The sequence below is a fragment of the Salminus brasiliensis genome, chromosome 12, assembly GCF_030463535.1.
Source record: "Salminus brasiliensis chromosome 12, fSalBra1.hap2, whole genome shotgun sequence".
Classification (NCBI taxonomy): domain Eukaryota; kingdom Metazoa; phylum Chordata; class Actinopteri; order Characiformes; family Bryconidae; genus Salminus; species Salminus brasiliensis.
The window spans coordinates 37,508,617-37,536,261 of record NC_132889.1 but is presented as its reverse complement, the minus strand read 5'-3'; the positions used below and the strand labels follow the sequence as shown (position 1 = coordinate 37,536,261).

The 27,645-nt window shown below is 44.0% G+C and overlaps 3 protein-coding genes across 4 annotated transcripts in view; 1 reads left to right on the top strand and 2 right to left on the bottom strand.

The window, feature by feature from the left end:
- Nucleotides 1-9,547, bottom strand: part of rpl27 (ribosomal protein L27) — a 404,812-nt gene extending 395,265 nt beyond the window's left edge. The window contains exon 1 of the mRNA XM_072693721.1: nt 9,544-9,547. The gene's annotated coding sequence lies outside the window, so the exon portion shown is untranslated. The remainder of the gene's footprint in view (nt 1-9,543) is intronic.
- Nucleotides 1,566-8,030, bottom strand: hsd17b14 (hydroxysteroid (17-beta) dehydrogenase 14). Of its 2 annotated transcripts, none has more exons than XM_072694091.1 (9): nt 7,872-8,030; nt 7,729-7,767; nt 6,494-6,588; nt 6,334-6,400; nt 6,085-6,176; nt 4,781-4,885; nt 4,585-4,652; nt 4,042-4,138; nt 1,566-2,886 (listed from the first exon to the last, which is right to left on the bottom strand). In XM_072694091.1, exons 1-9 carry the CDS (start codon nt 7,957-7,959, stop codon nt 2,743-2,745), a joined length of 795 nt encoding a protein of 264 aa, XP_072550192.1. In that variant the 5' UTR covers nt 7,960-8,030; the 3' UTR covers nt 1,566-2,742. The 2 variants fall into 2 exon arrangements, with proteins under 2 accessions (XP_072550192.1, XP_072550191.1); XM_072694090.1 differs by having other exon boundaries at nt 6,494-6,591; nt 7,872-8,029.
- A 9,644-nt stretch (nt 9,548-19,191) lies between the features above and the next one.
- Nucleotides 19,192-27,360, top strand: LOC140573697 (potassium voltage-gated channel subfamily A member 1-like). The gene is made up of 4 exons (XM_072693205.1): nt 19,192-19,683; nt 21,129-21,335; nt 24,835-25,176; nt 26,408-27,360. Exons 1-4 carry the CDS (start codon nt 19,192-19,194, stop codon nt 26,996-26,998), a joined length of 1,632 nt encoding a protein of 543 aa, XP_072549306.1. The 3' UTR covers nt 26,999-27,360.
- The last annotated feature ends 285 nt before the right edge of the window (nt 27,361-27,645 follow it).

Genomic DNA, 27,645 nt, shown 5'->3' with positions numbered 1-27,645 from the left:
GTCAGAGGCTGTGGAGTAGTATCATGTCTAAACTGGTTGACTAACATGGCCAGCAAGACCATATGCTTGTCATTCAGCAATGGTCCACCAGTGCAATTAACATGACCAGCCTGACTGCGCTGGTCCACCATTATCACCAGCTTAATCAATATGGCCAAAGTAGTCCACCAGTCTGACCAGTTTGACCGATCAAGAGCTCAGCCTGTCAAACTGGCCCACCAGAACAACCAGCCTCACCGAATCTAGTCCACCAGTATGTCCAGCCCGACCAAATTGGTGGGCCAGTTGTGGTCAAGAGCTAAGGTGGCCACCCAGTTTAACCAGCTGGTAACACCTTTTCAACCACCTTGACCATCAAAGACCAGCTTGGACCATCTGAAACCAGCCATCAGCACAAGCTGGATTTTCACCTGGTTTATTTGTGGTTGTACTGGGTGGAGTTTGGGATGTACCGATAGGGGTTTTGGTTGTCAGGGCCGGCCCAAGCCTTTATGGGGCCATTTGGGGCCCCCCCGTACCACCACCTTAGCACCAGATGCCTCATCATTCCTTGGGTTACACTGTGTGTGTAAGGTTCCCACTATCATTAGCATCATCATTAGCATCATCTGCAGCCAACAGCAGGAACTGATTACACACCTAGTATCGGTGTGCCACCTATGAAAGAAATTTAATTACATTTGAATAAATAATTTTATTTAATATAAAAAATTAATTGATTGATTTTAAAACGCTTTGTTTTATTATTTAATGTTATTTTTAAAATATAGATTTTTTAATCATGATAATCTCTTGGGGGACCCCTGGCGGCGTTGGGGCCCTAAGCATCCACGTAAATCGAGTATTCCTTGGGCTGGCTATGTTGGTTGTACTGGGAGGGGTTTTGGTTAAACTGGGAGGGGGTTTGGTTGTTCCCGGGAGGGTTTTTGGTTAAACTGGGAGGGTTTTTGGTTAAACTGGGAGGGGTTTTGGTTAAACTGGGAGGGGTTTTGGTTGTTCCCGGGAGGGGGCTTGGTTGTTCCCGGGAGGGGTTTTAGTTAAACCGGGAGGGGTTTTGGTTGTACTGGGAGGGGTTTTGGTTGTACTGGGAGGGTTTTTGGTTAAACTGGGAGGGGTTTTGGTTGTACTGGGAGGGATTTTGGTTAAACTGGGAGGGGTTTTGGTTGTCCCGGGAGGGGGTTTGGTTAAACTGGGAGGGGTTTTAGTTAAACCGGGAGGGGGTTTGGTTGTACTGGGAGGGGTTTTAGTTAAACCGGGAGGGGGTTTGGTTGTACTGGGAGGGGTTTTAGTTAAACTGGGAGGGGTTTTGGTTGTACTTAAGTGATCGGATTTGGATCTGGTGTAAATCTGAGTCTTGGGTGAGTTAGTTTACATGTTTATGAGGCTCGGCCTCCAGCTATAATCCTGATCCTCGAAATGCATGCAGTGAAGCAGAGATTATGCAGAGATTTGAAGGATTAAGAGATTTAAAGCAGGTTTAATTGGATGACGTCGTTTTATGGCGCGTTTTAATAATGAGGTTCTCGGTCATTTGATGAAGAAATAACCACACAAACTGCAGCAGAGTTTGGCCACCATGTCCATTTACTTTCCACATTTGAAGAAACGAGTTTGAATGTACAAAAGTGACAAAATCAGAGTTGCAAAAGCAGGACGATCACTACCTCACCTGTACTTCACTATTCTGCCCTCCCAGGCCTGCAATGATGAAACAGCCCCTACTGTCCTGACCTGACCTTATTTAAAGAGCCCCTGCCTTGATTTTTTATAATTTTTGTATTTTTTATTATTAGCATATGTGTGCATTTATGAACCAAAAACATTAGTTAAATATCATAATTCTTCACCTTTAAGACTGATATATGTAAATGACCTCTGTTCTGACTGGTTGCCTTGTATTGTGGCTTAATCTAAAAAGCAGCCCAGACTGAAACACTTCTTATAACTTCAGAGTGAGTGGGCGGAGCTAAATGCTGTAGGCTGCTTATTCAACTGCTGTCCAATGAAAACCATGTATTTCCATTTCTGTCCGTTTTTAGTTTTCTCCATGGTTTCTGTATGCTGTGTAAATAATTCTGGATGAATGGACCAATAGAAATGCTTATAATTGCCCAAAGTAAACTCTTATTCTACATTGACTTCCATTCAGAGTTGAGAGCATTTTTACCTTCTTCTGTAAAATCACAATTTTGGAGATACATGTTTTTTAATTGGACAGCACAAAAGCAATGAATTATATAGGCTGGTTTTGCAGCTTATGTTTTAGCTTTAGTACATTTTGTAGGTCATAATTTTTTGACGTTTTTTCAAAATCAAAAGCCTTTTAAAATCAGGAATGTGTAAGAAAGGTTTTTAATTAGTAAACATTAACGATTGCGTTCGCAATTTAGCAATTTTCAAGTTTTTCAAGTCGTTTTAAAAGGCACTTTAACTCACATATTCATAAACTCCCGTCTGATTTTTGTTCAGAATTATAATAATAAAGTTCCCTTCTTTAGATGTAAACATTAAAGGCACGTCCTTTAGCAAGCTTTAAAGACACGAGACAAGAAAGTAAAGAATTCAGAGGCGAAGAGGCCGGTTAAAGGAATAGGCCGCTCTTAAAGGCAAATGTGGCTAACGTGGATAACGTAGCTAACGCACTGATTACCTGAGTAGTTTACTTCACAAGCAACATTAGCCTTATCTGACTGAGCTACTCCTTTAGACCCCTGGGCCTCGCTGAGGAGCGCAGCAGGACGGTTAGGGCACTTGGCTTTTGAAGCCGTAGTTGAGCTCGGCTCCTCCGCTCAGAAGCAGGTCGATCCCGGTGCAGAAAGTGGCGTCAGCAGCGAGGAACAGCGCCATCAGTCCGCTCTCCTCCTCAGTCCCCATCCGGCCCAGCAGCTGCTCAGAGAAACAACAAGAGAGAGAGAAAGTGAGAGAGTGCAGGTTGGTGCATTTTTGCTGAGATACACTATATGGACAAAAGTATTGGGACATCTGCTCATTCACTCTTTCTTCCCAAATCAAGGGGATTAAAAAGTGTTTCTCCTGCTTTTGTTGGAGTAACTGTCTCTACTGTCCAGAGAAGGAGACTTTCTACTAGATTTTGGAGGGGATTACCATCTTCCACTGCTCCACAGCTCAATGTTGGGGGGCTTTATACCCCTCTAGCCCACGCCTGGCAGTAAGCAGCATGGTGCCAATAGGGTCATGCTTACTATCTGCGTCCTATTCTATTGGCAGTACTTCTCTTCAGGGACTAGACAAGCTGTGCATGTGTGTGTGTGTCAGCAATTGGTGCAACTTAAGGTATCTGAATGCATTCATTAGTAGGGGTGTCCACAAACTTTTGGGATTTCACCTCATAAACAGCTCCTGGACCCATCAGGTCCCCCAGCACCCCCAGTATAGCTCACCCTAACTGGACACTTAAATAAATTCCCCCTTGAATTATGAACCTCCAAGACCTTCAGGAATCAGAACGTACCACCACAACACGCAAAAACCCACCAGAATGTACCATGACCTGGCTGACAAAATGTGCAAAACACCCCCCTGGACCCCCACAACCTCCACCACCCCAAACCCCAAACCACCTCCCTTAAATTCGTCCCCCCTTGTGCCACCAAAACAGCTCGGTCCCGTTGAAGGTGGGCGGGGCCTCCATGAGCATCAATCAATAAGCCTTGGGCACCCCGGACCCTGTTGCCGCTTCACTGCTTGTCCTTTCTTGGAGCACTTTTGGTAGGTACTGACCAGTACTGCATACCGGGAGAGAACCCCCCACAAGACCTGATGCTTGATGTTCTGGAGATGTTCTCACCCAGTCTGACTCGTCTAGAACCTCACAGTCTGGTTCTTGTCAAAGTGTCTCAGATTCTTACTCTTTTTTCTACACCTTCATCACCTCCAAGAACTGACCATTCACTCGCTGCCTGATGTATCTACCCTCTGACAGGAGCCACTGGACCCAGATCATCAGTGTTCTTCACTTCAGCCGTCAGTGGTTGTAATGTTATGGCAGATAGGGTATACAGGAGATTTGTACACACGTACCTGCGCGTTCTCTCCTTCTTTAATGGCAGCCAAAGCGTCAGGTGTTTGTCCAGCAAGCTCCTCCCACAGGGGGGTCATCACGTTGCCGGGAGAAATGCTGCAACACAGAAACAGAAGGTGAGGTTATGGTTAGGTGCTACTTTGAGTTGCACACATTGCTGACACAGATGTGCAAATGCACACACACACATATACAGCTGGTCTAGTCCCTGTAGAGAAGTACTGCCAATAGAATAGGACTCTCTGGAGCAGATAGTAATCATGACCCTATTGGCACCATGCTGCCTAATGCCAGAAGTGGGCTAGAGGGGTTTAAAGCCCCCCAGCATTGAGGAGCTGTGGAGCAGTGGAGGAACAGGATGGAGCACCACAGTTCTTTCACTGAGCATATTTGTGTGTGTGATAAACCATTTAAGCTTTCAAATGGAGTAAACAGGAAAGCATGTAAATAAATAAACAAAAATCAATAAACAGGTAAACAAATGGAAAAAATAAGTAAATGAAGTTATAAAAAAATTATAGCTGATGTACAGTTGAGCTCACCAGTTGACTCTGACGTTGTGGCGACTTTCATCAACAGCCATGGCTTTAGTCATGGAAATGATCGCCCCCTTGTGGACAAAGATGAGTGTTACACTTTTCAGGCAGACTGTAATGTGCATTCATCTGTGGCTTCCTGGTGCTCGAACACACCAGATTCTACGAGAACACATAGAGCCCAGGTCTCAGAATCTCTCACCTTCGTGGCCACGTAGGGTGCCGCATGTTTCTGACCAATAGTGGCCACCAGGCTGGAAACATTGATGATGTTTCCTTGTGTCTGCCGCAGGTACGGAAGAGCAAACTGAGCATGAAGAACAAACAGGATACGATTAAGCCCTACAGGTTAAACTGAGGAACAGCAGAACCGACTAAGAGTTACAGTTCTGCTCCAAAGAATTCAGCATCAACAGCAGTTATAACCTCATATATACCAACAATAAACCCAAATAAACAGAAAGTCAGTGGTCAGTGAGAGTGTCTACCTGTAATTAACTCTATATAACATTAGAATAAACCCAAATAAACAGAAAGTCAGTGGTCAGTGAGAGCGTCTACCTGTAAATAACTCTATATAACACTAGAATAAACCCAAATAAACAAAGTCAGTGGTTAGTGAGAGTGTCTACCTGTAATTAACTCTATATAACATTAGAATAAACCCTAATGAACATGAAGTCAGTGGTCAGTGAGAGTGTCTACTTGTAAGTAACTCTATATAACATTAGAATAAACCCAAATAAACACAAAGTCAGTGGTCAGTGAGAGTGTCTACTTGTAAGTAACTCTATATAACATTAGAATAAACCCAAATAAACACAAAGTCAGTGGTCAGTGAGAGTGTCTACCTGTAATTAACTCTATATAACATTAGAATAAACCCAAATAAACAAAGTCAGTGGTCAGTGAGAGTGTCTACCTGTAATTAACTCTATATAACATTAGAATAAACCCAAATAAACAAAGTCAGTGGTCAGTGAGAGTGTCTACCTGTAATTAACTCTATATAACATTAGAATAAACCCTAATGAACATGAAGTCAGTGGTCAGTGAGAGTGTCTACCTGTAATTAACTCTATATAACATTAGAATAAACCCAAATAAACAGAAAGTCAGTGGTCAGTGAGAGTGTCTACCTGTAATTAACTCTATATAACATTAGAATACACCCTAATAAACATAAAGTCAGTGGTCAGTGAGAGTTTATACCTGTAATTAACTCTATATAACATTAGAATAAACCCTAATGAACATGAAGTCAGTGGTCAGTGAGAGTGTCTACCTGTAATTAACTCTATATAACATTAGAATAAACCCAAATAAACAGAAAGTCAGTGGTCAGTGAGAGTGTCTACCTGTAATTAACTCTATATAACATATATAGTGGGGGTTTGAGAGTAGGACAGAGCTGTGCACTGAATTATGGGCTGTACAGAGACACAGAGGAGAAGCCCACATTCACTGGAACAGCTCAAACAGGTGGGACTGGTTTGGGAGATTCACCTTAGACGCTAGGAAGTAGCTGATCAGGTTGAGGTTGAGAAGGTCTTTAAACTCCTCGGCGGTGGTCTCGTCCGTGGGCTTGTGCGGGGGGTCTGAGACAGAGCGCTGGTGTTAATGCTGGGTCAGGGATTTTTTTAAAACGCAGACAGATCACGTTCTTCTTTTACAGAAGTGAAACAAAGAGGAGCCTCCGAACTTTGACTAAGCAAATAGAGGAACGGGGGGGGGGGGGGGGGGGGGTATACTCACGCCATCCAGCGTTATTGACCAAACAGTCCAACCGCCCAAACGTCTCCACCGTCACTGTGATCAGTCTCTGCGGGACAGGAAGAAGAGAGATAGTGGTGAAGCTGCAGTTAATTAGGGGGGTGGGGGGGGGGGTGCGTGGTTACAGGTTGGTGTTGCGTACCTTGATGTCCTCTTCCTTGGATACGTCACAGGACAGGAAGAGACAGGAGCCTGGACCCGCTGCATTTAGCTCCGCCTCCAGCGCTTTACCCACTTCTTCTAAGGATGTAAACGTTATAGAAATGTTGACGTGAGTGTGCTCACCTGGAGCTGCCCAATAATCACCTGCAGGAGCCACAGCACAGCGGCTGTGTTCCAAATCGGAGCTAGTTTCCCCCTCTGCTCCACTCAGCCGGACAGCCACCTGCAAGTGAGCCACCTGCCTGTCCCTGTCCCTCTCTGCCCATCCCTGTCCCTGTCCTTCTCTCTGTCCCTGTCTCTTTCTGCCCTGTCCCTGTCCTTCTCTCTGTCCCTGTCCCTCTCTCTGTCTGTCCCTGTCCTTCTCTCTGTCTGTCCCTGTCTCTCTCTCTGTCCCTGTCCTTCTCTCTGTCCCTGTCTCTCTTTCTTTCTGCCCATTTCTCTCTCTCTCTCTCTCTGTCCCTGTCTCTCTCTTTGTCTGTCCCTGTCTCTCTCTTTCTTTCTGCCCCTTTCTCTGTCTCTCTCTGTCCCTGTCTCTCTTTCTCTATCCCTGTCTCTCTCTCTGTTCCTGCCTCTATCTGTCCCTGTCTCTCTCTCTGTTCCTGCCTCTCTCTATCTGTCCCTGTCTCTCTTTCTCTATCCCTGTCTCTCTCTCTGTTCCTGCCTCTCTCTATCTGTCCCTGTCTCTCTGTCCCTGTCTCTCTTTCTCTGTCCCTGTCTCTCTTTCTCTATCCCTGTCTCTCTCTCTGTTCCTGCCTCTCTCTATCTGTCCCTGTCTCTCTGTCCCTGTCTCTCTTTCTCTATCCCTGTCTCTCTCTATCTGTCCCTGTCTCTCTGTTCCTGTCTCTCTCTGTTCCTGTCTCTCTCTGTCCCTGTCTCTCTATCTCTACCCATGTCCCCGTCTCTCTCTCTGGGGGGGAGGGGGTAGGCTTGGTTGAGTAAATAAGGAAATGATTAAATAAGGGATGTAATATAAATAAACAAACAAAAAGTATTTAAGTACTACATAAGTAGTTGTCTGGTAAACAAACAGCACGTGTGTAAATAAACTAATCAACAGGCTGCATTAAGCATTAGGGTGTATGAGGGTGTAGGAGGGTGTATGAGGGTGTATTAGGATGTATGAGGGTGTATGAGGGTGTAGGAGGGTGTATTAGGATGTATGAGGGTGTATGAGGGTGTAGGAGGGTGTATGAGGGTGTAGGAGGGTGTATTTACCTCCTCTGGCGCAGAAGACAACTTTAGCCCCATTCTGCACTGCAAAGGTAGACAGCAGCACAGCCTCGTTACACACTCCTATGCATGCATACACACACACACACACACACACACTCCAGTGTTCTTTCTCCTCCACAACCTACCGAAAACCTTCACGATCCCTCTGCCGATGCCTTTCGACCCCCCGGTGACCACGGCCACCTTCCCGCTGTAGCGCTGAGAGCTAGCCATTCTGCACGCGAACCTCCAGCAGCTCGCTCAGCTGACCCTCAACTCCCTTTCACTTTACTACACACACACACACACACACACACACACACACACACACACTGCAATACACCAATCAGCACTGCAGCTCTCCACCCCAACACCAACCCCAGTCAGGCGCACAGCACGCGCTCTGCAGCGGTGCATCGTGGGATTTGTAGTTTGGAGGGCAGTAATAATGAAACCTCTCTAAACAGGCATTAATTAATGCTGGGAAATGTGCTTTTATGATTGGTTGTTTATGTGTATATTAATATCTAATATTGATGAGCTATTAAGATATTGTGAGATGCCCATGTTAAAAAGCTCTTGAAGGATTAACCAATTATTTAATTTAACCTATTGAACCCTTATTTGGTGAATAATGAATAAATAAAATAAATAAATAAATACATACATAAATAAATAAATAAATACATGATAAATACATAATAAATACATACATAAATAAATAAATAAATAAAGTTTGAACTTATTATATAATTATTAATTATTCAGTCAGTACCGCAAAGTATTTAATGACTGCTATGGAACTAATAGGTCTCTGAAATATGGGCCTCCATACAGGTTTAGGCTGAACCTACATAAAGGTCCAGTTTAATGCTAGTCCTGGACTACACAGCATTTCCAATGGGGATTTTCCACTGAAAGGAAAACCCAGCCCACCACAGACTTGAGCCCTGTTCCAGAAACAGGCCCTATGGGTAAATCCCCCTGTTTCGCCTCTGAAGAGGGTGTGATCTACCTACACCTACAACATCAGCAACAGATGGAACCCACCCAGTCGACCAGCTCCATCTACAAGACCTGTACAGACATCCTGTGGTATCTGGAACCAAGACGTTCCAGCAGGTCCCTGCAGATCAGTGCAGATGCCTGTGTGTCCACTGTAGGTGTTACAACGGTGGACAGGGGTTAGCATGGGCACACTGCACGGTGTGCCGCAGCTGATTTCCTAATGTTGTCTGTCTCAAAACGACTGAAGATCTTGCACTGGTAGAAGGTGGAGGAGGGATACGTGTTGATGTATGTGAAGTGGTGGTGAGGCCTGAGCTGTCTTTTGAAATCACTCACAGAACTGGTTCAGCTGGTCAGCTAATCTGGGGCTTGTTCTCCTTATGAAGATTGTAGGCCTTTCCAGACTGAGGAGCGGCCCTTTGTAGAGAATTGCTCCTCAGGTCTTTCCTGTGAGCTCAGTCGAAGCCGTCTGAGCTCAGGAGTGAACCAGGCAGGGTGTGTAATCACCCTTGTTCTAGTGCACATGTCTTTTTGATCAGATTTAAACATCTGGAGATCTGATCTTCATCTGATCAGACCTGAGAGATGAAGGTGATCTGACTAAACTCACACACCTGAAGAAACGTCTTTAATCATCGTTTATAAAGTGGAATCAATAGAAATGTAAAAAGTCCCCCCACATGTATTACTCCTTCTAATGTGTAGAATCAGACTCAGGAGCAGAAGATCAGCTGCAGATGATCAGAACATGGTTGGAGAGGATTATTCTGGAGGAGTCTGGAGTCTGATTTAAACCTCAAACGTTTAGTCTGGTCTGATCTGGATTGATGGTTGAAGTGAGGGGTGAAGCTGATCACCATCATGGCCAGATCCAGAGAGCTCTCTGAGGCCTTCAGGAAGAAGGGTGGAGGGTCTGCAGAGGAGGAATCGGTTCAAAGCACATCGTTCCAGAGGTCAGAATTAGTTTTATTTGATTTATTTTGAAATTATTTAAATTTATTATTAAAACCAGCTCATATGAACTTCATTCTTCACCTTTACTGAAGAAAGGCTGTTCTGCTTAGAACTTCTGATGAGATTCAGGTGTAGCAGAGCATGGCATCTCCAGAAGTAGGATGGAATACAGTGCATTTGTCTTTCATACTACTCTCAGATCTCCCAGATACACAGTCAGTTACACACTAGTGCAAGTACATGTGATACACTATGTGTCCAGAAGTATCCAGACACTCCTTCTAATTAGTGCTTTCAGTTGATTTCAGCTGCTCTCATAGAAAAGCATTGGTCCACTGGGCTACTTTCCTACGTTCCCAAACTTTGGGTTTGAAAGAGCTCTCTGCGGCCTTCAGAAAGAAGGGTGGAGATGCAGAGGAGCCTGGGAAGTGTTTTTTTTAAATATCTCAGACTAATTAGAAATCAGACGCTCTACTAAATCCACTAAATCATTTACGAGAGGAACAGCTGACCAACATGACCAGGTCAGGGCGTCCATCAGGATGTTGCTGCCAGCAGTTTAGAAACTGTTCTCTTCATATAATCTCTCCTATAATCACCCATGCATAATCACAGCCATAGCAGTTAACCAAATTCAGTTGGGGTTTAATTCACTGTAGCCACACCCAGACTCACTTTAGTAGAACCTGTCTGGCTGTGTGTGAAGCAGGTCAGAAGGTCTCAGTGAACTCCACCCGTCTAAAAAGTGCACCCAGGCTCTGGGAGGGCAGTCAACCACAGTCAGCCTTTATCCACAGCTGGAGAAAGCTTGGAACAGTGGTGAACGCCAGGAGAAGAGCCTTCTCTTATAGCCTGTACCGGTTTCCGTGCTGCTGTAGCCTGTTTCCATTCTAACACTGTTCTGTACGGGTCTGATTACAGGTCTGATTACGGGTCTTGATACAGGTCTGATTACAGGTCTGATTACAGGTCCGAGATCAGGTCTGATTACAGGTCCGATTACAGGTCTGATTACGGGCCCGATTACGGGTCCGATTACAGGTCTGATTACAGGTCTTGATACAGGTCTGATTACAGGTCTGATTACAGGTCCGAGATCAGGTCTGATTACAGATCTGATTACGGGCCCGATTACGGGTCCGATTACAGGTCTGATTACGGGTCTTGATACAGGTCTGATTACAGGTCTGATTACGGGTCTGATTACAGGTCTGATTACGGGTCTGATTACGGGTCCGATTACAGGTCTGATTACGTGTCTTGATACAGGTCTGATTACAAGTCTGATTACGGGTCTGATTACAGGTTTCTGATCAGTACATCAGTCTTCAACCTCCTCAACCCATGTGCTGAGCTGCCCCCTGCTGTCTGTCACCTGACATTTTTTTTTCTCATATTATCTAATTTATCTCAGGATAATTATCACAGTTCCTGAGTAAACGGATCTCCGTCGCTAAGAGCAGGACAATTTGGAGGAGAAACCATTGTTTACAGGATGGTAAAATCGGATCTTGTCTGATCACGCCGGCGATGCGTTTTAATGTCAACTGTAAACAGACCCTGAGAACCGAACTGTGATGTTCTAGACGAGTCAGACTGGGTCAGAACATCTCCAGAACATCAGGCATCAGGTCTGGTGGGGTGTTCTCACCCTGTATGCAGTACTGGTCAGTACCTACCAAAAGTGCTCCAAGGAAGGACAACCAGTGAACCTGTCCAATACTGTCCAATCAACCTGGTTTTGGTCAAAACCCACACACAGATTTTTAAAACCTAGAATAAAAGAACAGTACCAGTAAGCTGTGGTGTGTGAAGCCTTCAGTATGACTCTGGATGACCTTAGGTATATTGCAACATCTGGGTCTCTCACACCACCTAGTGTTCATCTAATTAATTACATGCTATTCAGTGTATAGTAGAGTTTTTGTAGAGTTGTGGTGGGAAGTCTACATACACTCGTCGTAGACATGAAGGCCATGGCAGTATGGGGCTTTCATTGGTTTCTTTGAACTGTTCACAGGGTCACAATTATACATACAGTGTCAGAAATATCCATACAGCACACTATAGGTGGTGTGTGTATGAGGGGGCCCCAAATGAAAATCTGCTTAGGCCCCCATAAAGGCATGGGGCATGGGCCGGCCCTGCTTCTGGTAGCCATCAACAAGCTTCTGGTAGATATCAGGTTGGATACCTGAGCACACTTCTTGGCAGAATTGATAGAGATACAGAACTAACCTTTTCATTTATTAAGCACATAAACTAAATGGACAAAAGTTTATGGACACCTGCTCATTCACTGTTTTTTTCTGAACTCAACATTTGGAAGTACAGTGTTTTGCTAATAGGGTTGAGGTCATGACTTTGGGAAGGCCCTTACTGAAAGCTTATGGTTATCCTGCTTTATCCATTCCTCAACTACCCTTTACCGTGTGTTGGGGGTCATTCTCCTGTTGGAACACCCAAGTTTCAACCCTCTAGATGAGGGTTTGAGGTTATGCTGAAGAATTCTGAGGTAGTCCAAACAGCCACAGAGCATGATGCTTCACCACTATGCTTAACAGTCGCTACAGTAGGGTTGGAGTCGAAGGCCTCATACATACTGTAGCTCTGGCCATTGTGGCCAAAGCTTTCCTCCTTCAAGAGTTGAAACACTGGGAGCCTCTCTCAGTCCACAATGATGTAAACTGGTGCTGCAGCAGCTTCCAGGTCCAGGCAGGCCTGTTCCTTGGTGGTTCATGGGTTGTTCCGGACCATTGTGGAACTGTTATGACCCGGTCTAGGGTCAGGCCGTAGGAGAATACGAGAGTGGACTCTCTCCCCAGAACCTCTGCCAGACCACACACTGGACACTGCATAGATGGATGAACCAGTATGAATGTACTGTCAGTCAATACAGGAAATTTACCCCCGCGAGCAAACCAGGAGAAAAGCTAGCTCAAATTAAAAGGCACACAGCCCCTATGTTTCCATCCTCCAAAGATATGTGGAAAATGTGACCAAGCTAAGAAGCCAACAAAGCGGAAAGTGGAAGTGCCGGGTCAGTCTGAACAGGATGTTCTGGAGAGCCTGGCCACTTCCTGTGTCCCCCATTGTATCAAAAACGACAGCAAAAGGCCAGAAGGATGGAGCTAAACTGCTAAAAACTGCAGCTAACTGCTAAGAAGCTAAAGAAAGTAAAATTCTGAAAGTAAAATGACATATTTCACTAAAAAAACTAAGAAAGCGTACCTGTATTTTCCATTTTTCCATTTCAGCAAATGGGTTTTGGGTAATAGGGGCGCTAGCAATTCTGCTACCGGTGTGCTGAGCGGTCGGTAAGCTGAGAAGCTTTAAAAGTTGAGAATTGAGAAGCTTAAAAATTCAGTGAAAACATCTGATGCTCTTCTGTGGCGAGAAAATGAGGCATTTTTCAGCATGAAAATCAAACATCAAATCAAAAATGTATCATTTTTTGCTTTTTTTTTTATTTTGCTCAAGTTTTAAACTCGCTCAGGAGCGCCCTCTAGTGTCTGACAAACCCGGAAGACATCCTCCTCTCTACAAGTTCTCCGGTAGGAGGCCTAAACATACCCCTCTAGGTCAAGCTTCTTCTGGCTCTTTTATAGAGAGCTCCCCTGGTGGCCAATCATGGACTTGCACCTACAGAAACAGACCTAAGAAAACATTGGAATATCACAACCGGGGGTCAGAACAGAACTTCCAGCACCACTGAATTAATAATCTAAGTGGGTGTATGTATATTTTTGGCCCTGTATTTGCATAATCACAACCCTGACCCCATAAAAAAAAACACCAACGTCTTGTTGTTTCTGTTAAAGATTGTGTTTAAAAGTGTTTAAACAGTTTAAAGAAACCATTAAAAAAAACAAAAAAACAATTGTGCCATGACATTTATGCCCATGATGAGTGAAAGTAAACTTCCATCCGTGACTGGAGGAGTAAGCGATGGGGCATGTGTTTCTGATAAGCGTTTTAAAAGGTCTTGGCCAGACAGTAAGTCTTGGTTGCAGATTTGCACGGTGTCACACTAGAAAGTGTTGCAGCGTGGGGCCCAAAACTGCCAAAACAAGACCAATTACATTCATGGCGTCTGGCAGACTCTCTCATTCAGAGCTGAGTTGGCTGATTAGAGCAGTGCTTTGGTGTCTACATGGGAAAACACAACCGTATGCTAATGAAACGAGGCCTGACTCTGAAGATGCCAGTAAACGGCTCTGATTTGCTTGTAAAAGTAACAATATTAAAATAAACACACCGTAAAACAGGGCTGGGATCAGGGCTGATTCTGAGTGTTTTGTGTGACAGAGGTCAGGGGTCAGCATGAGAAGCTACTGTAAACAAGAACAACAACAACACTAATAATAATAATAATAATAACAATAACAATAATAACAATACTACTACTACTACTACTACTACTACTACTATTACTACTACTATTACTACTAATAATAATAAAAACAATAATTTTGGAGGAGGGGCTCATTCTTGGATGACAGCCACTCTCGGCCCATGCTGATGTAAAATTGGCTTGACTGTAGACAGTGACACTGGGGTTCCAGCAGAAATGTAAGGAAGAAAGTAAAAGTACTTCACTACTGTACGTAAGTACTAAAATACTGCATCTGTATCTACTGGAGGATTATATATATATATATATATATATATATATATATATATATATATATATATATATACTTCCACTTTTACTTTGCATATTCTGGATGAGTTTAATACTTTAATACTTCGTTACATTGTTTGTTTATGTGCTGCATCGTTACTCGCTACAATTATAAAAATGTACCAATCATTTTAAACCCACATTATCACCTCCAGAACTCTAGATGGCGCCGTCACCGGGTTTGATGAAGCTGCAGTGAGGACACTAATGCTAGAGCTTTGTTAGTTTATCTCCAGATGGAAGAAGAAGAAGAACCACCAGAAGATCCACCTCCATCTTCACCTCCTGCAAATACTCGTATGTGTCTGAATGGCCTGAGCTCTTTCAGCTGTAGTTGAGTTTACAGAGAGTGAAGCTCAGGGGTTTGAGCTGCTCCTCACTGGTTTTACAGATGAAGCTCTTCTCAGGTCTGAGTTTGTTTAAAGAGTGAACTGAAGACTCGTGTTCATGAACTCTGTCTTCTACAGTCCCGTCCTTCTACTACAGCCAGAGGAACTGAGACCGTCCCTAAGTCTGAGCATCTGAACTAATAAAAAACACTGATACCCAAACTTTTGACTGCTTTCTGTAAGAACTACAGAACACAGTACTGTACTTTTACTTTCAGTACTTAAGCAGTACTTTTTAGAATACTAAACTACTTGCAGTACTTAAGTACTAAAAATGCTGAGTACTTTAGTACTTCTACTTAAGTACAGAGCTTAAAGGACACTTTTCTGATACAGCACCTGCACTTTTACTCAAGTCTGGGTCTCATGACTGGGTTCCAGCAGCGTCCAGGTCATGGCAGGTCTGTTCCTCGGTGGTTCTCGGGTTGTTCCTGACCATTCTGGAACTGCTACGACCAGAATATGACCAACAGAATATGATAGTGGACTCCCCTTCCCAGAACATCGGACACTGCATAGATAAATGAACCAGTATGAATTTACAGGAAATATGACTTCATGGTTATTATTATTATTATTATTAATAATAATAATAATAATAATAATAATAAATAAACGAAGGAGGAGAAAGATAGTGGTGACATTCTAATTTGGGCAGGGTGTACTGGAACCTCCTGAGGTATTATGTGTATGTGTGTGTGTGTGTGTGTGTGTAAGAGAGAGAAGGGGGTGATGGAAGCTGGATTGAATTTCGACATGACAGCATTCCCCAGCGCTGTCGTGAGTGACGGGGGCCAGCGACCTACAAACAGCTTTAAGGGTCCCACTGGACCAAGGGAGGGGCCACACAGCGCCCCCTGCTGGACACACATTCCAAAAATGCGTACAGACCCAGGGAAGCACACACACACACAGCTGATGGTGTTGTGGAGGTAGTCAAGAAAACAGTGTCCCTCTCTGGAGGAATCCGCCGTGAGCTACAGTAGGTGACGGACACGAGTGTGTAGAGATACCCCTGCAGAAGAGCTTTACAAGTAAGAGACACGCACACACACACACACACACTGTCAAAAAGCAGCTTGCTGTGAGTATGGTCATGATCGATGGGACATGCTGTAAGTGTGTGTGAGTGTTTGTGATTTGGTGTGTATCTAACATTGCTTCTCTCATATTCAGACCTCTCACTTTCACTTTACGGTCCAGAACAGGAGCTGCTCAGCTGCTCGCGCTCAGATGGCTTTTAGGGGGTCTGGACTAATCTGAGGTTAATATCTGTGCAGCAGAAGAGTGTTTACTATCACCCACAGGTTACAGCTTGGGATGTGTGTGTGTATGTGTGTGTGTTTGTGTTTTCTACATTAGCTGAGGGGATTTAAATTAGTAATAAATAGTAAGAAATGCATTATCTGATCAGTGTGATCTGTGGTCGGATTCATGGCAGAATGGAATGGTTTGTTTGGACATGAATTTGAAACCGGTATTAGGATTAAGATCTAACAGCTAACAAAGGCACAGTTGTGTTGAGGTGCATGTACAGGTCCTGCTAATGTCTTTATAAAACACGTTTAATTTAACACAAACTCTACAGCCTCTTGCATTTGCAGAACTTACATAAAGTTTCACACTAGATGTTGTAATAATTCATAGTAGATACTGTTCAAATTCATACTGGATAACAAATAATAATAATATGCAAATGCAAACAATGAATATTCTTTACTAGACACTAAATAATTCATAGTGGGTACTGAATAATTCATAGTGGATACTGAATAATTCATAGTGGGTACTGAATAATTTATAGTGGATACTGAATAATTCATGGTAGATACTAAATAATTCATAGTAGATACTGAATAATTCATGGTAGATACTGAATAATTCATGGTAGATACTAAATAATTCATAGTTGATACTGAGTAATTCATGATAGATACTGAATAATTCATAGTGGATACTGAATAATTCATAGTAGATACTGAATAATTCATGGTAGATACTAAATAATTCATAGTGGATACTGAATAATTCATGGTAGATACTGAATAATTCATAGTAGATACTGAATAATTCATAGTGGATACTGAATAATTAATAGTAGATACTGAATAATTCATTTTAGATACTAAATAATTCATAGTGGATACTGAATAATTCATGGTAGATACTAAATAATTCATAGTAGATACTGAATAATTCATAGTAGATACTGAATAATTTATGATAGATACTAAATAATTCATGGTAGATACTGAATAATTAATAGTACATACTGAATAATTCATAGTGGATACTGAATAATTTATAGTAGATACTGAATAATTCATAGCGGATGCTTAACAAATCATAGTTGTTACTGAAAAATTCACAGCAAATATTGATCTAATTCATAGTGGATCCTAAATAATCTGCACAAGCAGGCACAGAATAATTTCTAGTAGAAACTAAATAATTCATAGTAGACACTGAATAATTCATAGTGGATGCATGATTCACAGTAAATAGTGACTGAATTCATAGTGGATAGAGAATAATTTATAATAATTATTTGACTAAAACTGCTACACAGTCAGTGGGGTGGGGGTTTGGTGTAAGATCGTGGTTCACTGTAGACAACCTTAGTGACTCTTTTACAGGAGATTTTACAGGAGCCAGGCGTCACCGTGACTACAGCACAGATTTAGCCATTTTATTTACAATCATGGCATTTGGCTGACACTCTTATCCAGAGCGACTTACATTTGAATCATGTTTCAAAGGGTTCCTATCCAAACCCAGCAGAGATCCTACACGTGTCTGCTGGCCTTTATCTGAAGTGCTGATGATGATATTGCTTTCTTTGGGGACTATTTTGCCTCACAGCCCCCTGCATGTATCCCTCCACCATGGCTGTGTACTAATGAACATTAGGCGTTGTAACTTTCTGTGAGTGAGCTTCTACTCACCAGTCTCTAGTTCCTCTCTTTGATTAAATCTGAACTGTTGAAATCTGCAGAAAGAAAACCATTTAACAGCAGATCAGGTAATCAGGTGCTAATCAGACACAGAGGGGCAGGGGGGCGCCGTTCTCTCAGTAACAGCAGCTCCTGGACACACTGTGTGTTCACCCTCAGTGAATAAACTCGGAGCTAATCCTGGGGCGGCATTAACTCAGCCCTCCGCTCCGTACGGCTCGTGCTCAAGTGACATGATGGTATTTCTGCTCTCCACAACAGGGGGACACGTCCAGCCCGGAGAGCAGGGGGGGGGCTAAGAGCAGGATTTCTTTCTCAGCCAGATAACAGAAGCCCTAGAACCAGGTTGTTCTATAGCAGGAGAGGTAAGAGACAGTGTGGGTAAACTTCAGAGGTCTATATTTGTACGTTTACAGTTACTGTACTGTATTATTGTAACCGCTGTTCTGCACTAGTGTTGAACTGCCATACTTTCTCATAACTCATTACTGATAACTCATTACTGTTGGATGAGCACAGTGTTTGATTGCTTGCAGATTTTACCTGTTACACCTGAATGATTTATAGAAGTTACTGAATAATTCATAGTGGATACTGAATAATTCATTCTAGGTACTGAATGAATCATATTGGATACTAAATGTTTCATATTGGATACTGAATGATTCATAGTGGATATTGATTAATTCATAGTGGATAGTGAATGATTTATAGAAGATACTGACGGATTCATACTAGGTACTGAATGATTCATACTAGGTACTGAATGATTCACAGTGGATACTGAATAATTCATAGTGGATACTGAATGATTTATAGAAATATACTGAATGATCATAGTAGATACTGAATGATTCATACTAGGTACTGAATGATTCATACTAGGTACTGAATGATTCACTGTGGATACTGAATGATTCATATTAGGTATGGAATGATTCATAATAGATACTGAATGATTTATACTAGGAACTGAATGATTCACTGTGGATACTGAATGATTCATACTAGGTATGGAATGATTCATAATAGATACTGAATGATTCACACTAGGTACTGAATGATTCACAGTGGATACTGAATGATTCATACTAGGTACTGAATGATTCACTGTGGATACTGAATGATTCATACTAGGTATGGAATGATTCATAATAGATACTAAATGATTCATAGTGGATACTGAATGTTTCATAGAAGATACTGAATGATTCATACTAAATAATTATTGGTGGACACTAAGTGATTTATAGAAGATCCAGAATGAGTTATTGTGGATACTGAATAATTCATAGTAGACACTAAATCATTAATAGTAGATACTGAATAATACATGATGGATATGGAATAATTCTTAATGGATCCTGAAAAATTCATACATACAAGAGCATACTAACTACTATTTCAGCTAACTCGAAATCGTACTTCTTAAAGATCTCCAACCGAGCAGCACCTGAAAGCCTTGTAGGTCAGTGGGATGGACAGCAAGAAAAAAGCAGAAGAAGAAGGAGGTGGAGGAGAATTAAGTGGAGACAGGAGACGTTCAGAGGAGGAGGAGGAGGCCAGAGAGAGTGATAAGAGGAGTAAGGAACAACGGAACAAGGCGGAGAAGGGTGAGAAGGAGAAGGGCGAGAAAGAGAGAGGGAAGAGAGAGAGCAGGAGGTCCGGCGGCTGGGCGCTAAGCGAGCGACTGGCCATCAACGTGTCCGGCATGCGGTACGAGACTCAGCTGCGCACTCTGGCCCAGTTCCCCGACTCCCTGCTGGGTGACCCGCATCGACGCCTGCGCTACTTCGACCCGCTCCGCAATGAGCTCTTCCTGGACCGGAACCGGTTCTGCTTCGATGCCATCCTCTACTTCTACCAGTCTGGTGGACGCCTGCGTCGACCAGCTAACGTACCGCTGGACGTTTTCATGGATGAGCTGCGCTTCTACGAGCTGGGCGAGGACATCATGGCCCGCTTCAAGGTGCAGCTGTTAGGAGACACTGCTGTATTTAAACTGCATTCAAATGTAATCGGAAGTGGGTGTGGCTTATAGCGGAAATGTACAAATTTACATATGGATCCCATATATAACTTATCCCAAAAGTACTGGATGGAGCTCCACCACCATCATTCAAGAGAACACAGTTCCTCCACTGCTCCACAGCTCAACGCTGGGGGGCTTTATACCTCCTCTAGCCCACGCCTGGCATTAGGCGGCATGGTGGCAATAGCTTCATGATTACTATCTGCTCCAGAGAGTCCTATTCTATTGGCAGTACTTCTTCTCTACAGGGACTAGACAAGCTGTGTGTGTGTGCATTTGCACATCTTTGTCAACAGTGGGTGCATCTTAAAGCAGCTGAATTCATTCATTAGAAGGGGTGTCCACAAACATTTGGACACATAACAGTAACTTGGTGCTTATTAAAGTTGCTCAGTTGTTGAAATCACAGTATTGCCGGTGTCTTAGTGAAGCTCTAAGGGGAAGTGTTGGGCAGAGTAAGTGATGGGCAGAGGTTAATCAGGAGTGAGAGCGAGAGAGCGCGAGAGCGAGAGAGAGAGAGAGAGAGAGAGAGAGAGAGAGAAAGAGGTGCCATTATCATTACTTAATAGTATTTCTTTTTAGATTTTAAGTTGCACCCATTGCTGACACTGATGTGCAAACACACACACACAGCTTGTCTAGTCCCTGTAGGGAAATACTACCAATAGAATAGGACTCTCTGGAGCAGATCAACATCATGACCCTATTGCCACCGTGCTGCCTAATACCAGGCGTGGGCTAGTAGAGGGGTATAAAGCCCCCCAGCATTGAGCTGTGGAGCAGTGGAGGAACTGTGTATAGGATTGGATGAGTTAGGGATGAGTTAGGGTGCTCATCAGTCAACATCCTGACCTCACTTACATTACTCTTGTCACTGAATGCAATCAAATCCTCACAGCAATGCTCCTCCAAAATCTAGTAGAAAGCCATCTTCTTCCCTGGACAGTAGAGACAGTTACTCCAACAGAAGCAGGATCATCTCTTTTTTAATACCCTTGATTTCGTAAAAACACAATGAATGTGGTGGTGTCCCAATACTTTTGTCCGTATATTGTACTAGTTTGTGTACTGAAACATCCAGTCCCAGCTATAAGGCTAATGTAAAAACACTAGAAATCAGTAGTCACTTAAAATGTTCGCCTTCTGTCACACAGGTATATGGATCTCCTTACTTTTCAATCAGCAAAAATTAATATAATATGATAACATTAATATCATAATTTAAATAAATATACTCTCTCATTCCAACACTCAGACCGTATGTTCCATAATACTGTAGCTACCTCACTTTCCCTATTACATACTGTCCTGTAATACGTGGCCTTCAATGATAATCACAAGTATCATCTAACAGGTCAATGACTGACCTTTTTAACCTGCAGGAGGACGAGGGCTTCCCGAAGGAGGAGCCGCGGCCGCTGCCAGACAACGAGCTCCAGAGGAAGCTGTGGATGCTGTTTGAGCACCCAGAGTCGTCCGGAGGAGCTCGCATCATCGCCATCATCAGCGTGATGGTCATCGTAGTGTCCATCCTCATCTTCTGCCTGGAGACGCTGCCCGAATTCAGGAATGAGAGAGAGCTGAGAGAGGTGAGAAAGAGAGAGAGGAAGAGAGAGCTTCTGCTGGTAGCTGGTCATGGTGGTTGATAAGCTGGTCATCCAGGCCCAAACATACCCTATACCGGTAAGCAAGCTGGTTAGGCTGGTTGACCTGCATTGCAAATGGTGTCCACTGAGTTGTAGTAGGTCTAGCTAGACCATCAAACTCAATATAAATAGCATTTGCTATTTGGACAAAAGTATTGGGACACCAATGCTTATTATTTATTGTTAACAAGAGCGTTAGTGAGGTCAGATTGTTGAAGGATGACCACCCCACCTCATCATCCCCAACTCCTTAACTAATCATATTCAGAAAGCACTGGATGGAGCTTCCACAGTTCTTCCACTGCTCCACAGCTCAATGCTGGGGGGCTTTATACCCCTCTAGCCCACGCCTGGCATTAGGCAGCATGATGGCAATAGGTTCATGATGTTGATCTGCTCCAGACAGTCCTATTCTATTGGCAGTACTTCTTCTCTACAGGGACTAGATAAGCTGCGTTTGCATGCATTTGCACATATGGGTGCAATTTAAATGGGTGCTTTTTTTTAGAAGCGGTGTCCACAAACATTTGGACATAGTGTAGCCTATGCTGGTCATTAGCTCAACGCAGAAAGCGACAAGGAGAGAATGAGGGAGGCTTAGACTTAGATTATTTTGGACTTGTCGTTAAATCTGATCCACTCTGATCGGAGGGAAGGAGGGACGAGACGGGCCCGGGAGCAGGAAAATAGGCACGTGCGGACCACTGTCCTAAAAACTGAAGTGAGACCCAGCCAACATGCTCATGTGGGGCTCACGTGGACGGAACATGGGCTAGGTGGGCTCCAGTTTGGCATGGGCTCTGAGTGGGATTGTCCATGATTTGTTACTGGGACCCTGTTGGGCTTCTCAAATGGGCCCCAGTCGTTACAGCCCACCTTAATCTCACATGGCTCCCCACTAGGCCCAATGTACAGTATACAACCCAGATGGGGCCCACCCTTAACCCCTCCTGGTGGGCATCCATGTGTGGGGTCAGCGTGGAACCATTGGGCCACCCATACAGGCCCCACATGTACAAGCTAGCTGGGGAGTGAGCGATAGCGAGAAACAGGGAGTGTGTGAGAGAGAAAGAGAGGGAGCGAGAGAGAGAGAGAGGTGTGGAGTGTGTGGTATCAGATTAGTTTCCTATCTGCCGTCCAAAAGCCTGGGCACCACTGACTCGCCCCAAAGCTCCACCTGTGCTCCTGGGTAGACTGGACAGATATTGATGAGCAGTGAAATACAGAGGGAGTGGGAGAGAGCGAGAGACAGGCAGGGAGAGCACGAGAGAGAGCGAGAGAGGGCGAGGGAGGGCGAAAGAGAGAGAGAGAGAGGGAGAGTCATTCTCATGTTACATCTTAGAGATCTAAGGTGCTAAATATAGAGGAAGGACGACCCTCAGCTCATCAACACAGAAACCAGAGTGTCCATAATGTTCATAAACACACACACACACACACACACATACTGGATCAGATACTGGAAACAGGATTTTGAAAACACAATCTATTGGCCCGTTCAGGCTCCGCCCACCAATGTTCTTTCATAGCTACTGTTGCTCGGTTAGACATACCGAGACAGACTTAACTGACCCAGTTAAAAATACAATTCAACCCTAATAGAGACTGGAGAGACTTTCCCAGCTTCATGCGTCTCTACAATTCATCTTCTGAGATTCTCTGAGATCTTATGAGGTCTTCTGAACGTTATTTGTATCGAGACATGGCTCACACTAACCAGACATTCTTCAGACGTGCAGATTTGTCACACGTTTGGAGAAGTCATTAATACAGGGGTTCACTTACTTTTTCTAGCCTGCACTGTGGATGTTTACTCAATGTGTTCCAGAACTGTGACATCCGATCCACTTTGGCAAGAGCCAAACTGTGATGTTCTGAAATCATCAGGAAGGACATGTGGGGGGTTTCTGGTATGCAGTGGTCAGTATACTTACCAAAAAGTGATCCAAGGGAGGCCAACCAGTAAACCGGCAGCAGTGTCATGGGCTTCCAAGACCTCCAAGGCTGCCATCAAATCCTCACAGCAATGCTCCTCCAAAATCTAGTAGAAAGTCTTGTTCTCTGGACTATAGAAACAGCTACTCCAACAAAAGCAGGAGAAACACTTTTTAATACTCTTCATTTCGGAAGAAGCGATGAAGTGAGCAGGTGTCCCAAGCAGGTGAGCAGGTGATCACCAAGGCCAGAGCGGGTGTGTATGATTGTAATCATGCAAAGCACCGGTGAAAACCCCACACTTCCAGTGTCATCTCCTTAACTGGAACTCCATCTGCCAAACAGCATTTGGAGAAGTCATTAACACAGGGGTTCACTTACTTTTTCTAGCCTGCACTGAGGATGTTTACTCAATGTGCTCCAGAACTGTGACATCTGATCCACTTTGGCAAGAGCCAAAATGTGATGTTCTTGATGACTGGGTCAGAACACCTCCAAATCATCAGGAAGGTCCTGTGGGGGGTTTTCTGGTATGCAGTGGTCAGTATACCTACCAAAAAGTGCTCCAAGGGAGGCCAACCAGTAAACTGGCGGCAGTGTCATGGGCTTCCAAGGCTCATTTAATCAATTTGAGAACATGTTGTGAAAATACACTGTATGTCTAAAAGTTTGTGGACACCCCTTTTACTTCAACTTGCACCCATTGCTGACACATATGTGCAAATGCACACACATAACTTGTCTAGTCCCTGTAGAGAAGTACTGCCAATAGAAAAGAACTCTCTGGAGCAGATAAACATCATGAACCTATGTGGCACAATGCTGCCTAAAGCCAGGCGTGGGCTAGAGGAGTATAAAGCCCCCCAGCAGCATTGAGCTGTGGAGCAGTGGAGGAACTGTGTTTGCTGGAATGATGGTGGTGGTGCTCCATCCAGTACTTTTGGATGGGATTAGGTGGGGTGGTGATCATCATCCAACATCCTGAACTCACTAACGCTCTTGAGGGTGAATGCCATCAAATCCTCACAGCAATGTTCCTCCTCCAAAATCTAGTAGAAAGTCTTCTTCTCTGGACAATAGAAACAGTTACTCCAACAAAAGCAGGTGAAACACCTTTTAGTACTCTTCATTTCGGAAGAAGCGATGAAGTGAGCAGGTGTCCCAATACTTTTGTCTACATAGAGCATGATGTTCGGTGATCACCAAGGCCAGAGCGGGACCTAGACAATAGTCACTCAACAAAAAGTGTATATATTTTTAGTGTGTATCATTGACCATACTCTTTCTCCATCTATTCTTCCTCCTCTCTTCTCTTCTCCACCCGTTCCTTCATCTTCCTCTTCCTCTCCACTTCACCTTCTCCTCCCTTCCCCTCATCTCATCACATTTCCCCCTTTTCCCACCACTCCTTTCCTCATCTCCAGTTTATGCTTTCTCCTGTTTCTGTTTTTTCCCCGGTTTAACTCCTCTATCCCTTTCTCTTCCCATCCTCATCTTCTCTTCCCAGCAATACTCATACCACCCCCATCACTCCAACCCAAACTCCACAGCGCCGCACCCTCCAAGCTCCTCTCCCTTCCAGGACCCGTTCTTCATGGTGGAAACCATGTGTATCTGCTGGTTCTCCTTTGAGCTCCTGATGCGCTTCGCCTGCTCCCCCAGTAAGATGCACTTCTTCAAGGACGTCATGAACGTCATTGACTTCTTCGCCATCATTCCCTACTTCGTCACGCTGGGCACAGAGCTGGCCAAATCCAAAGGAGGAACGCCTACCATGTCTCTGGCCATTGTCAGGGTCATTCGTCTGGTTCGAGTCTTCCGGATATTCAAGCTGTCACGCCACTCCAAGGTAGGGAAACGCATCTTCAGCCGGGCTGCTACTACAATTGCTTTATATCTCCATTAACTTCTCAAGTCAGTGGTTTGGCCTGTAGATTTGCAGCAGACCCACGAGAACAGTGCACCAGAATGGAAGTAATGGAAGCTTATAGCCTCCAGGTTAACAGTGCAGTATAACCGCCTGCCTGAATCATCACATAGTTGCTTATGTAAAGAAAGTCAATGGATACTTATATGTCTTTGGTACAGCCTAGAGGGTAAGGCCACTACCCGTCCCGTGGGAGAGTGGGACTTGACTTTACAACTGGATAAAAACACTAGGACTAACGAGTGTCCCTGGGCATCACCAGGAAGGTCCTGTGGGGGTTTTCTGGTATACAGTGGTCAGTATACCTAGTAAAAAGTGCTCCAAGGGAGGCCAACCAGTAAACCGGCGACAGTGTCATGGGCCTCCAAGGCTCACATTTAATCAATTTCAGAACATGTTGTGAAAATACAGTATATGTCCAAAAGTTTGTGGACACCCCTTCTACTTCAAGTTGCACCCACCACTTGTCTAGTCCCTGTAGAGAAGTACTGCCAATAGAATAGGACTCTCTGGAGCAGATAGTAAACATGAACCTATTGGCACCATGCTGCCTAAAGCAATAAAAAAAAAACAATAGGACTAATGAGGGTCCCTGGGCAGGACTATTAACTCTACACACATTCTCTTACACTGCAAAAATCATATCTTAACAAGTGAAATCCTTATAAAAGTCAATATCAATCAAAAAGTCAATTACAATATTACTGTAGTAATATTATAAGATTAATTAAGTTATTTTGAACTCATTTCTGCTTGTTTTAAGTGACTGTATCTACTAAATGTGTAATTTTAATTAATTAATTCAAGGAATAACAGATAATAATAGTAAGGAATCATGTTTTTTCAACCTTTTCCTCTTTGATATTTGATATTGCCAACTGACGCACCCGTCCACAACCCGTTCATAACCTGTTTGTGCTGAATGGACCAATAGAAATCCAAAATGATGGAAGTTGTTGACTTCCGCTGTAAAGCTGTTGTTTTGGAGATACAAGGTTTTTGCGTGACAACAAAACTTTAATGTCAGGGTCATAAAAAGTGCCGTCTCTCTCTCTCTCTCTATATATATATATATATATATATATGTGTGTGTGTGTGTGTGTGTCTGTAAGTATCTGGGCATTGAAATAACCTCACCTATTCTTACCTGAAGGGCCTGCAGATCCTGGGCCAGACCCTGAAGGCCAGCCTGAGGGAGCTGGCCCTGCTCATCTTCTTCCTCTTCATCGGAGTCATCCTCTTCTCCAGCTCTGTCTACTTCGCCGAGGTGGACAGCCCGGACACGTCCTTCACCAGCATCCCGGAAGCCTTCTGGTGGGCTGTGGTCTCCATGACCACGGTTGGGTACGGTGACATGTACCCGGTGACGGTCGGGGGGAAGCTGGTGGGGTCCATGTGTGCCATCGCCGGCGTGCTGACCATTTCCCTGCCCGTTCCGGTCATCGTGTCCAACTTCAGCTACTTCTACCACCGCGAGATGGAGTGTGAGGATAGCCATGAGTACACACACGTCAACACGTTGCTGTGGGAGAAGGACGAAGAGAGTGAGGGCGAGGGTGAGGGCGAGGGTGAGGGAGAGAGGGATAGAGAGGGGGAGGAGGGGGACTATGTGCCCCTGGAGGGAGGAGAGGCGTGCAGGGGGATCTGTGCGCCGCTGAACGGGACGCTACTGGCCGGCCTGTGTGCAGGAGAGCAGAGGAGGGGGAACGTCCACACGCGAGAGCCATTGGTCACTCAGGTCTGAGAGAGAGAGCGAGATAGAGAGAGAGGGGACAGGCAGATGGGAGAGAGAGATAAGGAATGAGACAACACAAAGGACATCCTATGATCACGCCATTAAAGCTCAGCTGAATTTGAGTTGAGAGAGAGACAGAGAGAGAGAGTAAGATGGTAGAGAGAGTATAGTGAAGAGTGGCTGGCTGACCTGCCTCGCTGAACACTCTCCACTCTCTCTTCACTTCTGAGGGACCTGTGGGGACAAGACTGAAAAGTCACAAGTGTCAGAACACAAATAAAACAGGAGCAAAAGGACAATCCAGGAATCCTCCAGTGAGAGGTCTTCCACAAACACACACACACACACACACATTTTACTACAGAACGAGACAGAACAAGATCTTTATATTCTTTTATTTCTTTACCTGTTTGTCTTCATTTGTTTCTATTTAATCTATTTAAAAAGTTGCAGTCAATGTTAGGATTAGCGTGGAAAACACGAATAACAGTGCTGAGCTGAGAGAGCTGTGAAACTGCACTACATAACACACACAGTTCTGAGGAAATTTACCTTTCCCTTCTTTCTCAGACACAGAAATGTAGAGTGGAGCGACTGTCTAACTGCCTACTTGTCAAGAGACTCATAGGAGACCATAAGTTCAAATCCCATTAACA